The sequence below is a fragment of the Fusarium tjaetaba genome (assembly GCF_013396195.1).
Source record: "Fusarium tjaetaba strain NRRL 66243 chromosome Unknown NRRL66243_c0000213, whole genome shotgun sequence".
In the NCBI taxonomy this organism is placed as follows: Eukaryota; Fungi; Ascomycota; class Sordariomycetes; order Hypocreales; family Nectriaceae; genus Fusarium; species Fusarium tjaetaba.
In genome coordinates, this window is record NW_023501409.1 from 15756 (window position 1) to 30719 (window position 14964).

The following is a 14964-nucleotide window of genomic DNA, read 5'->3' on the forward strand; positions in this document are numbered from 1 at the left end:
GAGAAGGATGAGTTAATATGTACAGTGCAGCCTGCAGTTGGGGAGGGGAATGTTTATAATATATCGACAATGATGGAGTGGTTTTCTGCGGTGTGACTCAAGGGGCCTGAGATAAAATACCAGTAGATAAAGTTTCACAAATGAAAGTTTGTTGACATTACCTCTTCTTACTGGCTTACCAGCCCTTCCCATAAAGCATAAAAGTTTAATGGCACAGGAGTATTTTCGGATTGGTATCTTTTCCAATTTGCAAGAACGATAGAAGTGATAACGCTCTTGTTCGTCGAAGTAAAAAGGTTGACATAAGATGAAGAACAACAAGGTAACAGGATATGCTCCACTGGCACAAATGAACATGCCCGGGCTGTTCTTATTTACCGAGCCAGTTGCCAAGCTCCAAACGGCTCTCCAAGTCACTGAGCAAACGGCTCAGCCTTGGGGCAATTGTTCCCTCACACAGGACCCGCCTGGTCTTGGTGCAGTGGTAACTGGCCCCTTTATCCTGCCACCGTACTGCCAGTGCCAGTCTACGCGTGCCCAAGTTAACACTGGCAGAACTCTTGCAACCTCAACAGCCTTCTAGCCTTCGCCTGCTCCCTTCTCTTCTCCTTCCCTACACTCTCCTTCACTCCCATCTCTCACTTCCAATCTTCCTCACGTCTCATCTCCCGTACCCAGCTCTTGGCTCACAAAGCTTTCACACTATTACTCCGAAACAAAACAAAAACATCATCATGTCAGACTCTTCGAAATCACTTCATCAACTGAGCGTAGAGTACCGTGGATTCCAAGCTTCCCCTCTCCACTGGACCTCCCACCATCTCGAGTTGGTGGGTTGCAGGTTTATCGAGGTCGAAGAAGCCAGCGGCACCCAAGGTCATCACCCCCAACAAGATGGGAGGTTGACATATTATGCCACCCGGTTAGCGACAACACCCGTCGAGAACATGAAATCGCATTACGTACGATCACTGCTTAGAGGAACAGGTGTTTTAGAATTTGTCCTGTATGTTACATGTACTTCGACATCCTTACTTTGACTAACCTTTGATAGCGTGGCCGCCGCCTTTCACTACTGTCGTCGACTCGTGCATGTACCTCACTGCAGTGCTTTTCGGATCTCTGGGCACATTGACGTACCACGTCCCGAGCCAATTGTCGGATATTATTCCTACAATGTGGATGAGGACCGTAAGGCGCGGTTCACTGCCCGGGCTGGCCCCCCGGGTACGGTGAACCTGCCTATGGAGCGGATCTACGAGCGCAGACGTGCAAAAGTCACGCCTCAGGATTGGACCCGAGATCCGTATCTGGTCTGTGTGATGTTGAGCCTGGCACAAGTCCAGGAGGCATCCGACACAACAGGGCAGCCACGGCTCTACCTCGTAAGATGACACCTCCTCCTTAATTGATAGCACTGTCACTAATACAACAACTTCCAGGTCCGCCTTCTCGTCACTCACAAGGATGAGCAGGAGAATGCCTATGTCTACAAGGCAGACTTCCCTTCTCAGTTCTTGGAGTGCCTAAAGTTCCCTTCCCGTCCTATGAATGACTTCGATTTCCCCGCCATTACGGTGGCCAAGGTGCCCTTTGAGCCATATGAGACCTTTGGTGGTCGGGCTGCCGAGGCCCTTGTCGGCGCCCAGTACTTTCCTTCGACAGCCTTTCCTTCGACAACCTAGAAATTCCATTATTGAATTACCTGGACATGTACCCAAACTTCCAAAGTAGGTCCATCGATTTAAGCGGCATTGTGTCCTCATGAAAACAGTAAGCCTATCATGATATATCTGTGTTACATCTGGCTCGCTCATTAACAGGACTATTAGTGCTTCGGCCACTGGAGGAGGGAGAGTTTGGAAGACTAGGGAGGAAAGCAGTCTACGCAGCGTATGCGTTTGAGGTGGGACTTTCGATCGCAGCGAGATGGGATTTTGGCCAGTTGCAGAAGAGACACTCACCAGCCCTACATATTCTTGTGGCCATCTGAGTTTCTTCTACCATCAGTAATAGTGATTTGATTCGGGTTTGTTTCGGAAACTACGCCTTTTATCCAGCGGTGGACATTCAGTCTCAACCTCTTTAGATAGATGAGCTCAGTCTAGACCTGCAGCAGGAAGACATACTTCTCTGTCTGACATATCAAATCACAACGCAGCTCTTTACATGCCCTGCCCTTGGTCTCTGTTCTCACTCAATACCTTTCTAGTCAAAACCTATCAGGAAGTGATACCAACCTCTAGGTTAATGGGTTATTTATCTTATTGAGTCGTATTGAGCAAAATGGGAAGTTCTAAACAATGTTAACTTGATCTTGGTCCTGTCACCGTGATACAGAGAATTTCCGTCAACAATTCTCTTCTGATAGCTTTCTTCATCTTTTGGAGCTTTTTTCCTTACTCTTCTGGGGTCCCATCATGTTCCAGAACACTAGGCCGTTGTTCCCCTATTGTTCAAGTTGTGACACGGAATCATCCTGTAGTTCAGACAGAATTGCAGCACAAGGCCATATTTCTTTGTTGTAAGAGACAGTTCAATACAAATCATTCTGAACAGGCATAAAGACGATAGAGGTGAATTCTCGAACAACAGCTCGGCCAACTCAGTAGTCTCGGACCTTTAAATACAATACTGGCGCGTACTGATGTCGTCCATATCGTTTTATCGCGCATCAACGATTCAACCGCAACGCCAAGCTTCAGGTCCCTTTAGTCGACAAGAAATATAACTACGTCTGTTAATAACCATCATCATGGATCCCGACTGGAAAGAAGTCAAGCAACGATCGATGCGAGGTCGTCTACAAAGCCTCAGACTTCGTCTTATGGATATTGCGAACAACTTGGACAATCTTACGACAGAACAGCTTGACATTCATTGCGGTGCCATCATGGAAGACCTTAGCAGCTTATCCTATGATTGCATCGTGGAAAGCAGGGATCGACTTGACGAATTCCAGTTCTACTGGCGAATTAGCGAAATCGAGGTATTGATCAAGTTTTGTCTTGACGAGGAACTCGAAAAGACTAAACGGACGGAGAATCAAACGCCTAAGATGACGAGAGAAAAGCGAAAGGAGATGCTGAAGGATCTCAAGTTTGACATCCCTTTCACTGAAATGTGCTTCATCCCTTTCGATGCGTATGACTTCTTCATGAGTCTCGGAGAGGCGTTTAGGGACCTCGTTGTCGATGAACTGAGGCATCGTGCTCACGGCGATGATACGCTTGACCTTCAGTTTATCAAGAAAGAGCCAGGTATCGAGGAAGAAGTGTCTATCAAGGAGGAGGAGCCTATCAAGGAAGAAGGTGTCGGCGAACTACCTCGTTCCAAACTACATCTACCTGGAGAGTTTATCCCTAACGATGTACTCAAGCAGAGGTTCAGGGATCTGGCGGTCAACTTTGATGATCCCAGCAGTCGCTGGGCAAAGCAACAAATCGATGCCTACCAGAGCTACCTCAAGTTGCCAGTCACAGACAAAGTGGCATCGGGTGCCGTGGAGGAATACGACGATTGTGTATCAATTAAGATGCCGTGTCCGCCAGGGATGAGCTGTCTTCTCCTCACCCGTTCAGGAGACTCGTGGTTCCCGCATCCAGTTGACCCCTCTGCTAAGAAGTCTGGTTCTTGGGGTAATGTTCCTAACCTGGAGGTACTTACCATGACTCGCGAACAGCTGCGAGAAGATCATGAGTTTGGGGGCGATGCTTTCAAGAAGGAGATACCTGAAGTTGAGCCTCGTCTTGAGAAGTTGGACATTGAGTTTGATAAGGTTGTTACTTCTCAGTATGGGATTGTCGTTGCTTGGAGGTATGTGGGGGGCGATGAGTGGTTTGATCGTTATGGCCATGTTGTTCCTGAGCTTGTCGTTGATCAGTCAACAATACACCATGATCGACGATGGAGTGAGGCTAGGAAAGAAGATGTTCTTTCAGATTCGGACTGACCTCAGTACTTTAGGGCTGCCGGGCCGTTGGCTGGGAACAAGGCGTACAGTTTCATGGGGATAGAGTCTGGTGAGTAGATTCTGGAGTATGTTTTCGAATTGAACCTTGGCCTTTTATTGGAGAATTGAGAAATCTGTTGTTGATTGTATTGCTGAATAACATTTACGTGAATGTCAAGTCGATGCCGAGGTGTGCATTTTAGCGACTAACAAAATCAGGTCATGATCCTCCCCCAAGACATTCTCATGAAACCTCCCGCGGGCCAATTCCCATTCCCGCTCAAAGGGCCTCCACCAAGTGGACCGCATCCGCTTCTCCCCGGTCCCTAGCGCCCAGAACCCTTGAAACCACAAACTGATGATACGGTAGCACGCACCATGCGATGCAAGCTGGGGCCAAGCCAAGCAAAGAGGGGTGAACGGCTTCATTTTTTCTCTTCCCCCTCTTCAACTCCGTTCTTGTCAAGACATACAATATGAGCGCTGCAGCTGAAGTTACGCAGGGTGAGAATGTCGCCTCACAGGACATGCTCGCCCCGACGCACTGGGAGGTATGATACATGAGTATTGCATGGATGAGGACTTGCTAATTGACTCAATTAGAACACTGAAGCTACGGACAACTCAGATGCCGACTCTGCGATAGGCGACGACGCTGCTAGTTCTACCGCCAGTATCAACTCTAGCATTCTCGAGTACCGAACCATTAATGGGCGGACATACCACGCTGAGCGAGGCGATGCTCAGTACTGGGCATCTAACGACAACCAGGCCTCTGAGGCTCTAGACATCATCCACCATACTTCCACGTTGATCCTGGACGGCAAACTCTTCCTCGCTCCCGTCAAAGAACCCAGCAAAGTCCTCGACATTGGAACCGGCACTGGCATTTGGGCCATGGACTTTGGCGATGAGTTCCCCGAGGCAGAGGTCATCGGCACAGACATCTCGCCCATCCAGCCAACGTGAGTCCAGCTCTAACTCCCTCCGCACGATCTAACAACCTCTAGCTGGGTTCCCCCAAACGTCAAGTTCGAGATCGAAGACTTCACCCTCGACTGGACGTTCCCTCCCAACTCCGCCGACTTCGTCCACCTTCGCTTCCTCTACGGCAGCGTGCCCGACTGGTACGCGTTGTACGAGCGCGCGTACCAAGTGACCAAACCCGGCGGGTGGATCGAATCCCACGAAGGTGACCCCATGGGCCGCAGCGACGATGACAGTCTTAAACCGGGCAGCGCAATTGCAGAATGGGGCAAGTTCTTCCACGAAGGCGGCAAGAAGCTCGGTCGCGTGTTCACTCCCCTTCCCGATAATCTGCAGGAGAAGGGTCTCAAGGCCGCTGGCTTCGTGGACATCCAGTCCAAGACGATCAAGGTTTCTGTTGGCGATTGGCCGCAGGATGAGCGACTCAAGGAGATTGGAAGGTTCACAACGATGAGCATTCTATCCGATGTGGAGGGACACATCTCGTTCATGGCTACGCTTCTTGAGGGGTGGACTCAGGAACAGGTCCATCTGTACTGTACCCAGCTGAGGAGGGAGTTGAAGTCCAAGAAGCCGGCGCACGCCTACTACCTGCAACGTATTGTCTGGGGACGCAAGCCAGCTGAGGGTGAGACTACAGCAACAGAGTAGATCAATGGTGTTCATTAGACGTAAATAGCGTAGCAATACTTTTCCCCGGTCCAGCCGTTCATGTATCCAATTTGTTTGTACCCGGCCTTGCGCTCATTCAGATCTTGACTTCTTCCGTCGGTTCGACATCGTACTCGATCTCGGTTCGGATCACGTATTTGGCTCCCTTTCGCACGCCGGTACCTTCATGCAATGTCGCGTTGATCTCGCCATGTGGGAAGATAGCCGCGCCGCCCATGACTGGGCGAACAGGGTATGCATTTAGGATTCCTTCCCGTGCAGCTGGGAGGAAGTATGTGGTTTCGCCACCCTCGAAATCTTGGTTGAGGTAGATCAAGAATGTGAAGAGCGAGCTCTGCTTCTTCTCGGCCGGCGAGTCGTCGTATACATATTCGTCGTCCTTCGTAATGCCGCTCGGAGGCCACGCGCCGTCGATGTGTGCTCTATACTCTGCTCCTGGGACACTGTAGGATGTTAATGGTGGGATTGGCCTTCCAAGACCTGGGCACTTACTATCGATACACTCTGAAGCGGCGGTTGATACCACGAGCCAGGCGACCGTTCATTGACACCGGCACGAATGGTTGAATGCGCGACCATAGCGTGTCGTGGAACGTCTTGTCGACAACCCAGTAAAAGTTGTGCGCCAGAATACTGATGTCCCCGTCTTCTCGAAGCGGCGCATCGGGCACGAAATTAACGTATTCACCCGCAGCAATGATAGCCTTGCACTCTTCGGGGTATAGAACATTGGTGGCGACACTGAGGCCCTGCACGACAGGATGGGGTCGATGTGTTGTAGGCGGGGGCGTTGTCGACAGAGGAACGGCCTCGGGTGTTGAAGCGTAAAGGATGGCATCGTGATGGTTCGGCGGCTTGCGCTCGGCGCCGGGTGTTGTCTCGATGATGCGAATGTTCTTCTTGAGAGACTCGGGGGCAGAAGCTACGAGACTTCCATCGAGGACCGAGGCGTAGACTTGCTCGGTTGGAGTGTCGGGACGAAGATCCCAGATCTCCTGAAGAGCAATTGACGAAGGCTGTATAATCGCATTGGGGTTTCGGTCCTCGTGGCCACAAACTCGAAGCACCGCATCAATGACCTTGATGAGTGTCTCTTCCCTCTCAGATCGCTTGACAAGGCCTTGCTGATCGGGAATTGTCGACAGACCACTGATGACATCAAGATCTCGAACCCATCGACACAGAGCACCGAGCTTAGGCTGTTCACCGCGAATCTTCATCTCAGCGAGAAGAATTCGAGCTTCGGTGTATTTCCGATCGGCAAGAGCAGCAGTGACCTGCGCCGTGAGGTTCGCGCCAGCAGCATTGTTGACACCAGTCGTGCAAGCTTGTCTGAAGTCGTAAACAGCAACTCTCAGGTCCTTGCACAGCTTTGACTTGATCAAGCCGGGGTATTGAGCGAGCGAATTGAGTGTGTCGATGGTGATCTCGAGCTCTTCTTCGGATACAACGGTATGGAGGTTCTTGGGCTCGAAGTGCGTGGTCGTGCCATCGGGAGGAGGCGTCGGGATCGAGGGTGAAGTGGTCTTTGCGATCTTTCGAGGATTGTCGGATTGAGCTTGAGCCTGCGCTTGTTTGCGCTTCTTGGACTTTGTCTTGGCCATGATGGTTCGATAATGGTTAACAAAGAGTTGGTGGGGATGGAAATTTACGTGGGGGAATTGACGACGGGAAGGGACCAATTGGAGTGGCAAAAACGGTCTGGAACGGCAGAACCATAAAATGCGGGGCTCGAGTCGCCCATCACGATACAGGGTAAGCCATGAGCATTTGACAGATTAGTAGAGGCAAAACTCAAGATCTTGAAAGACTTGGGTAAATTAGTATAAGTGTAGGACACGTCTATTAAGTTTAGGTTATCTTTTGCTGAGTTTAGTCTTGACCCTAATGAATAATAATTTTTAGGTAAAATGCCCTAAGCTTAAGGACGTCTTTACGCAGTTCATATTGGTATTTCTAGTTAAAGTCTCAGATTTCCTTGCTCACTGAGGGAACGGCTTGAATTTTTGTGCGGACTGGTTGGAAAGTTGGGATGCCTTTATTGACTAGGTAGCTCAGCATTCTGCATTGCTTTCATACTTGATCTATCGACTGTCAAGTGAAACGCGCTATCTACTCATAACGTACTTCCGATTCCACTTTCTCAAAGTCCAAGTCCAAGAGCTTGATATACTCTACTCGGTCCACGTGCTTATCGCTGCAACGTTCGTTGCTGCCAGGATAGGTCCATCCGCGGCTACCACCAAAACTCCCAACGCAGTATCCAACATCATCATCATACTCCAGGTCTTAAACCCTTCCACAAGATGTGATAGCTCTTTCAGAGCCCTTTTTATCCTCTTCGGAGAGGTCGTTGCAGATGGCTGTCCAACTGACCTCATTACGAGGTGCGTACTCGAAACGGGCGAGCACATTGATTTCCTGGAAGATTACGAAATCCGACCACATGTTGAGATCGTCGCTCCAACTGTCGGGATTGTTCTGTTCGTATAGATGACCATACTTTTGGGAGGGAAGGAATTTACCGAGAGCTTCAATAAATGCATAGATGGCATCGCTGCACCACTCGTGACGGATATCATTGTACTTCCCGTCGCAGTCATGATAGATAGGACCTAGACCGCGAGTCTTATGCACCAAAAGTGTGGCCTTATCTATTAGATAGAGGTGGGGTGTGTTGACGCATCCGGATGTTACTCCCTCCATCCAAGTGGCCACCAGACCGCGAGCAGAGTTCTCGGCTTTGAGCTCTTCCAGGGTCGCAGGAAGGTCGACAATCCAGCTAGAATCACACTCAATAGCGAGGTTGGGAACCGGAACCAATGAAGAGGAGAGGGGATCGAAGAGATCGAAGAATGGGAGTCTGGTCTTGCAGTCCTCGAAGTGCTGAGGCAAGGACTTCCAGTCTGTTGTCCGGATGCAGAGCATGTCTCGTCGAGGGAAAACCATGTAGCCCTGCCCTTCATCGGCGTTTCGACTGGTGAGAATGGCTGGGCGGCCGAGTTGGGCCCGACGGTCACCGGGAAGCCGAAGCCACATGGAATTTATCTTTTCTGTAATGACTTCGCGAGACAGTTTGCAAGCCCCCCAGAGGCCGCCGTCCCACATGTAGGCTGAGCGATTGCTATTGGAGGCTTTCTCATCGCCGTCAGGACCTTGTTTATGGTCGAGGGCTCGTAGAGCAAGTCGATCTTTGCCCCCGGACTTGACTGTGTCAACGTCGACGTAGTGCAACCCAGCCTGCTTGTAAGAATCATAGCCGGGGATATCAAAAAGAGAACATGCTTCCTTCCATATCTGGAGCTGAATCTCAATGGGGAGGCGTGGGAATCTGTGAAAGGTTGAAGACATCTTGTGACTTGTGATGAAGGGTCGGGGTGAAGGTCTTGGAAGGTTGTGATGAAGGCTTGTGAAATTTTGTGACGCAGGGAGTGTAGAAGGGAAGTAAAGGTTGAAGGGTGAGGAGGAGAGGAGGAAGAAAAGAAAAGGATATGATGTGGGTTATTGGCGTTAAAAGTAAGGGCATGGGACTGTTTACATTTGGCAGTGGCAGACCAGTGAGTATAACAGTGACACAAGGGCTGTCTTCCTGAGGGGAGATGATACAATCAAACACCAGAACTGTTGACAGGTTCAATTCACCTCAAGGACTTAGTATTGTAGCTTCACGGGCAGTGTCTGTGGAGAGCCATTGACTCTTTCCAGCACCGCCAACAGAGTCAGCCACTGTCAACTCAAGATATCAAATGCTTTCCCCTCAAGTCATACTTTTAGTGATGCAATGTTGGTAGATTCATATAGCGTTCTGAACTGAAGACGGAATGTCCAGTGAATGTTCATGACAGTTTCAGTCAGTTCATTGAGCTTTGCTCAGGTTTTGTTATTTTCTGAACATCCCATCGGGATAATGTGAGGCATGAATCATCCAGAAACCCTTATTTTACTCACATTGACCCATCTTATGTGTTTTGGCACAATGATACACCCATATTCTCCCTACTTGTTCATTGAATGTCATGCGTAACTCAAACACTGACATCGCCTACCTATTGTTCCTCATATCAGTCACCTCGCCACTCAGCAAATACTGGCCGCTGCCGCAGTTACCACGGGCCCTGCCACTGCCAGAGTAAATCTCATCACGTGGTACTGTTCCTCAAGTAAAGGCCTTCGCTCCCCGAGACCCTCCTCTTCGCCCTTCATCACTCCTCAAACTTCCAACTTCTGACTTTCGACATTCTCCGTCCAACACATTTCCATTTTGCCATACTCTCTGAATTGTTCTGTCAAGATTTATCAAGTGCAACGGTAAGAAGCATACTGAACGATTATGACATTCATATCATAAGTCTAACGGAACACAGCTATCATGACGCAACCCATGGTCGTCGAACATCCCGATCACGGCGGTGGGCTCAAGCAAACAGAGAAGATGCCAGCCCTTTCGGCCAATGAAGTTTCTCTGGTGGTTTTCCACCTATTCCCGAACCTCCCAACAGAACTTCGTCTCAAGATCTGGAAGGCGGCGTGTTTCCCTTACGCAAAGAACCAACGTGGCTTACACTACATCGATCTGGCAAGCATTGGGGATGACTTACGCTCTTGGATAGGGCTGCCGACGAAGGCGCCCATGGAGATGAAGGCACTTCATCCCGACTTCCCGACCTCGAACAGTGGGCAGCAGGTTGTAGGACGTGCAAACAGATCCACATACATGTGGGATGCTGGTCTCTGGAAGGCATGCAAAGAGTCAAGAGAGGTTATTTCCACGCACTTCCAAATGAACATTTGGCGTGGTACTCAGGGTAAAGACATTGATGCCCTCAAAGTGGATGAGTGCCTCAGCAAGGCTTGCCAACCGTACCCTTCGCAGCTGTACACTGAGGAATCGACCTCTGAAGACGACGAGGAACTGTATAAGAAGCGACCAGGTGATCAAGATTCAGTTCTTGAGCCTGAGCCCTTTCTCCCTACATGTCTTCTTTCTCACAACCAAAAGCATGCAGAACCATTTATGGTTATGCCCACCCGAGACCTATTTTGCATCCAGAACCCCGGGAAACACCTGTTACCACTCGTTCTCAATGACGCTTGTCTGCAAGTTTCGTGTCCAGGTGGCAAGACAATCGTTCTCCGACACTCCTTCAACCTTGCCTTGGAGTTTGATACCACCTGGTTCGATAATTTCCCTGGCAGCTGGGCCGAACTCATCAAGGAAAAGTCACCTCGAGGCGTTTTTGCGAACTGGGTTCAAAGCTGCAATTGGAGCAAGGGCAATGCCCCGTGTATCTATCTGCTCAACAAGGCTGCTCGTTGGGGGCCAGGTTGGTTTGTGAACAAGGATGCAGTCTTTCATGATTGCGACGATGCGTATGTGGAGGTTCAAAATCATTACTTGGACGACTTCCCGGTTGAGCTGGCAGAGGCCTCAGCCATGCTGGGATTTCTCTGGCTTGTTTAGAAGCTCTGGACCGTTGCTTTTTGTGACTGCACCCACGACGAAATATGCTTGATGTGTAACCACGGTCTGGGTCTTAATTTGACTAAATATGTCAAAGTTCTCGTTCGTCACGAAGAGGAGCATGGTCGATATCAAACCGAGTATCGAGTTGATGAGTTTGACAACGGCAGCTACCGTGAAATCGAACAGGAAAGCGAAGACGGCAAGGAAGCCCAAGAGACAACTGAACTTTAGAAACAACGAAGCTGGTGGGGAGCAGGGGCAGGTTTTTGGAACTTTGAGGATTTCGAGTGGTTACTCCCTGATCATGACCAACGAACCACGTCTATAAGGACAGGGACGTAAGAACCTGCTAGGTAAGAGGCATTGCGATGGGGAATGTGCAAGAGTAGCGAGCATTGAAGTCTGAAATTGATGGGTCTCAGTTTGTACTTAATACCTAGTCCGATAAGAAAGAAAGTCTGATCTTCTTGAAGCAAGAGATGCTATTCATCATGCACGCATCACCAACCTGAGTGTCGTCAGTGATGTGAACTGTGTAGTTGACTGCCACCCACAAGCTTAAGCTTCAAGATCACATGAGGCCGCAGGTTTGTTGAAGATCTCATGATAGTCATTAATAAACAAGGCTACGTATTACGTCTGAGCCACCGGGACGCGAGTGTCCCAACCATTCACTGTTTCTAGTAAAATACCAAGCATCTAACCTCAATGCTCTGCCGTCCCTTCGCATCCGCCGGCGTAGCAGGGTCAACGAACGCAGTGTGAGGTGTATATCCCGCCAACCCATGCTGACCACCCTCATGAACCTCACTCTTCGAATCAAAGCACTTGATCAACATGACCTCCTCAGGCGTCATATCCTTCGCGTAGTAAAACTTGTGCCCGTCATTCGGCGCAACAGAATACGTCTCGCCCTTGATCTGATACCCCTCCGTTGAGCGAAGCGTCGATGCATCAGGGAGGACTTCCTTTCCACGATCATCATCGTCGTTGTCCTCGCGCTTGGGGTACAGAAGATCAACTTTGATCATGTCTTCTGGCTTTGTGGTGCGATAGTCCACGACTGCGAGGGGGAAGTCTGTTGCCGGATGGCCAATCGGTCGCCAAACGTTAATGATTTGGTATCGACCCTTGAGAAGCTCTTCTGTCTCTGAAGGATCGGTGTGTCGCCTCACGCGAGCTTCAGCAGCGCCGGGGGTTTGATCAACATGGACTTGCTGCACAGGCTGTCTGGGACTCGACTTTTCCCTCCTACGGATAGTATGATCAAAGATAACAACCTTCTTGATCTCAGGAATCCTCTCTTTGAGCAGCGCTTCAACTTCGCCGTAGTAGCCATTCCTCACAGCCGCATCGTCAGTGAACTCTGTTTCCTTGGCGGGAGACTTGAAGACATCGAAGCCAGAAAGATCTACACCAAAGGCGGTAGTGCTAGCGGCGTTGCGAATGTCCACGACGTCGCGCTTGTGCTGGCTGCGCTCAAAAGAAGTCTGGTCAACGTCGACTTTAGCCCAGGGCTTGACTCTGTTTCCGTTGTCGTCGAGACTCGATGTCGGATCGATGTAGTTGAAGAGTCCGGTTGTCATTTTGGTGGTTGTGAAGTGGAAAGGTCTGAGTTGAGCGGGGTTGAGGAGCTGTTTGAGAATGGGTCTTGTTCTGAGAAGTCGTGACATGCAGGTTTAAGTTGAAGATGGGGAAATCGAATTGAACTAAGGCCGTTTCTTATATCCAATTATCGGTAGTTCAATGCGGAATCTTGCGTAAAAAGTCCGTCTTTTATTTGCGAGTATCCCACTGTCATTTATTTGTCATCGTCATGAAATTTGTAAGCTCGGTTGTGCCGATGACGTTTGCGGGGCTGTCAAGCGTGCTGTAACACTAACAGATCACGTCACTTTACAGTGGCGATAGTGTAGAATCAGTTACTGTCTTAACTGAGTCAGATTATCAATCTGCCGAGCGCAACGACGTTATTGGAGGCGTCGTCCCCAGCCGTTGGCATTTTTTATCTGTAACGTTTGCACATTTGACTAATTTCCATTCTTTCAGTCAATGTAAAATTCCATCTCACGTTAGCATTCGACAAGATTCGACGGCGTATGGACACGCCTGACAAGCAGCTACCAGGCACGGTTGAAAGGCGCAGATGACGACCATTGGACTGCTTTACAGTTTGGTTCAACGTCACTGACCGGGTTACATCTGAACGTCTGGTTCCTCACACTGGGAATTTTAAGATGTCATGCTGTTCATATTGCACTGTCATTGCATTCTATTGAAGATATGGCACTGATCATCAAGTCTACCGTCTAGTACGCTTCGCTAAATCATCTAAAAGCAGTTACAAGTACAAGCCAAAGAAACCATTCCGAATCCAAAGTCCATCAGTAAACCTTGTTCTCCTGCGGCTCCGCCCAAGCAATCTTGCCAACATGTCTCTCCGGTCCCTTGATGAAAGTCAACTTCGGCGACTGCGCCATCTTGGGTGCACCCAGTCCAAACAGCATGTTCTGAATGGCTGTGATGCCAATGATGTGCTTGTCGATGAACTTGAAAACACCAGTCTGCCAAGTAGCGCTGGAAGTAGCCTGGCCCGAGCCTCGGCAAGCTTCAACAACGGGATCCATACGTGAAGCTTGATACGACTGGAAGGCGGTGGCGAGTTGAGCATGAGTTGGGTTGGGGGACTTTTGACGAAGAGCGTAGAGTTGGTTGACAAGGGCGACCACGTCGATGAGACCATTGTTGCAACCTGAGCCTGTGCTGGGGGTGAATTTGTGAGCTGAGTCACCTGCGAGAACGACACGACCGGCCCAGCTCCAGTGGTTGACGACACCTTCTTCGAGACTCACGAGGCCGGACTGAGTACGAGCGTTGAAGGCATCTTTGAGGGTGAGTCTGCCGCCAGGCGCAAGGGGGATGTGTCCCCATCGCTCAACAAGATCGACCTGATCCTGCTCAGTGTACCGCACCCTATCGCGAGTAGGCGCATCCAACTTCTCATAAAGACCCATGACGGAAGAATCCTCACCAGCAAAGAGCTGTGTAGCCGCACCAGGACCGTGAGTCTCACAAGTAGTGCCAGGCTCGATGCCCGCGAACTTGGTAGGCATGCGCAGCCAGAGAGCTCGGAATGTCGTCAAGAAGGGCTTCTCGTCGTTGACATAATCTGAGCCAGCGTCTTGGGCGAGAGAACGCATCTTGTTGCGGACAAAACTGTGAGCACCATCTGCTCCGATGACGATGGATCCCTCGTAGGATGTTCCATCGTCGCAGGAGACCTGAACGCCGGTTTCGCTGGGGATGATGTCGGCGACTCTCTTGTCGGTGAGGATCTGGCTCTTTTGTAGAGGAGTGAAAGAGTCGTATAGCACTTTGGTGAGGTCGTGGCGGCTGACTACACGAGGGAAAGTTCCAAGTCTGGGCTGGTTAGTTGAAGGAATCTCAGGAGAGGGGGTGAAACTCACAGTTTGTTGAACAGGATGAACCAGTACGCGTCTCCGATATCGCGGCCCTGGTGATCTTGGCGCTTTATCAGACCAAGAGGGCAGCTGACTTGCTCGAGAGGAGCAGCAAGGCCAAGTTGGTCAAGAGCGCGAAGACCCATGGGGTTGAGAACGAGATTGGAGCCAGCGTCAATGACTGCGCTTGAGCGACGTTCAAGAAGAATGAAGTCGATATTGGCGCGGGAGAGAGCATGAGCGGCTGTGAGGCCAACAGGGCCGCCTCCGACGATGATTGCTCTGAAGCGCTGAGTAGGCATGTTTTGGTTCTTGGGTTGCTGGGTAGGTAAGGGGTTGGCGTCGCTGAAGGATAAGAGTGTTTATGTGTATAGAATGTTGGTTGATTGAATGCTTGAGTAGTGATGGAGAAGATGTTCTTGAAGCGA

At 50.0% G+C, this 14964-nt stretch overlaps 8 protein-coding genes across 8 annotated transcripts; 4 read left to right on the forward strand and 4 right to left on the reverse strand.

Annotated features, from left to right (window-relative positions):
* Positions 1 to 734: 734 nt before the first annotated feature.
* On the forward strand, positions 735 to 1685 carry FTJAE_9395 (uncharacterized protein; the record flags this gene model as incomplete). Its single annotated transcript, XM_037356312.1, has 3 exons — positions 735 to 1006; positions 1055 to 1385; positions 1443 to 1685. The coding sequence occupies 3 exons, from the start codon at positions 735 to 737 to the stop codon at positions 1683 to 1685; spliced, it is 846 nt and encodes a 281-aa protein (XP_037203501.1).
* A 1070-nt stretch (positions 1686 to 2755) lies between these two features.
* FTJAE_9396 (uncharacterized protein) lies at positions 2756 to 3952 on the forward strand (the record flags this gene model as incomplete). Its single annotated transcript, XM_037356313.1, has 1 exon — positions 2756 to 3952. The coding sequence occupies one exon, from the start codon at positions 2756 to 2758 to the stop codon at positions 3950 to 3952; it is 1197 nt and encodes a 398-aa protein (XP_037203502.1).
* Positions 3953 to 4428: 476 nt separating this feature from the next.
* On the forward strand, positions 4429 to 5590 carry FTJAE_9397 (mRNA 3 end-processing YTH1; the record flags this gene model as incomplete). Its single annotated transcript, XM_037356314.1, has 3 exons — positions 4429 to 4503; positions 4556 to 4917; positions 4963 to 5590. The coding sequence occupies 3 exons, from the start codon at positions 4429 to 4431 to the stop codon at positions 5588 to 5590; spliced, it is 1065 nt and encodes a 354-aa protein (XP_037203503.1).
* A 97-nt stretch (positions 5591 to 5687) lies between these two features.
* On the reverse strand, positions 5688 to 7215 carry FTJAE_9398 (prolyl 4-hydroxylase; the record flags this gene model as incomplete). The annotated part of the gene is made up of 2 exons (XM_037356315.1): positions 5688 to 6054; positions 6104 to 7215. The coding sequence occupies 2 exons, from the start codon at positions 7213 to 7215 to the stop codon at positions 5688 to 5690; spliced, it is 1479 nt and encodes a 492-aa protein (XP_037203504.1).
* A 685-nt stretch (positions 7216 to 7900) lies between these two features.
* On the reverse strand, positions 7901 to 8962 carry FTJAE_9399 (uncharacterized protein; the record flags this gene model as incomplete). The annotated part of the gene is made up of 1 exon (XM_037356316.1): positions 7901 to 8962. One exon carries the CDS (start codon positions 8960 to 8962, stop codon positions 7901 to 7903), a length of 1062 nt encoding a protein of 353 aa, XP_037203505.1.
* Positions 8963 to 9980: 1018 nt separating this feature from the next.
* Positions 9981 to 11306, forward strand: FTJAE_9400 (uncharacterized protein; the record flags this gene model as incomplete). Its single annotated transcript, XM_037356319.1, has 2 exons — positions 9981 to 10935; positions 11170 to 11306. 2 exons carry the CDS (start codon positions 9981 to 9983, stop codon positions 11304 to 11306), a joined length of 1092 nt encoding a protein of 363 aa, XP_037203506.1.
* Positions 11307 to 11755: 449 nt separating this feature from the next.
* On the reverse strand, positions 11756 to 12661 carry FTJAE_9401 (7alpha-cephem-methoxylase P8 chain; the record flags this gene model as incomplete). The annotated part of the gene is made up of 1 exon (XM_037356320.1): positions 11756 to 12661. One exon carries the CDS (start codon positions 12659 to 12661, stop codon positions 11756 to 11758), a length of 906 nt encoding a protein of 301 aa, XP_037203507.1.
* A 798-nt stretch (positions 12662 to 13459) lies between these two features.
* Positions 13460 to 14838, reverse strand: FTJAE_9402 (zeaxanthin epoxidase chloroplastic; the record flags this gene model as incomplete). Its single annotated transcript, XM_037356321.1, has 2 exons — positions 13460 to 14495; positions 14543 to 14838. 2 exons carry the CDS (start codon positions 14836 to 14838, stop codon positions 13460 to 13462), a joined length of 1332 nt encoding a protein of 443 aa, XP_037203508.1.
* Between the last annotated feature and the right edge of the window lie 126 nt (positions 14839 to 14964).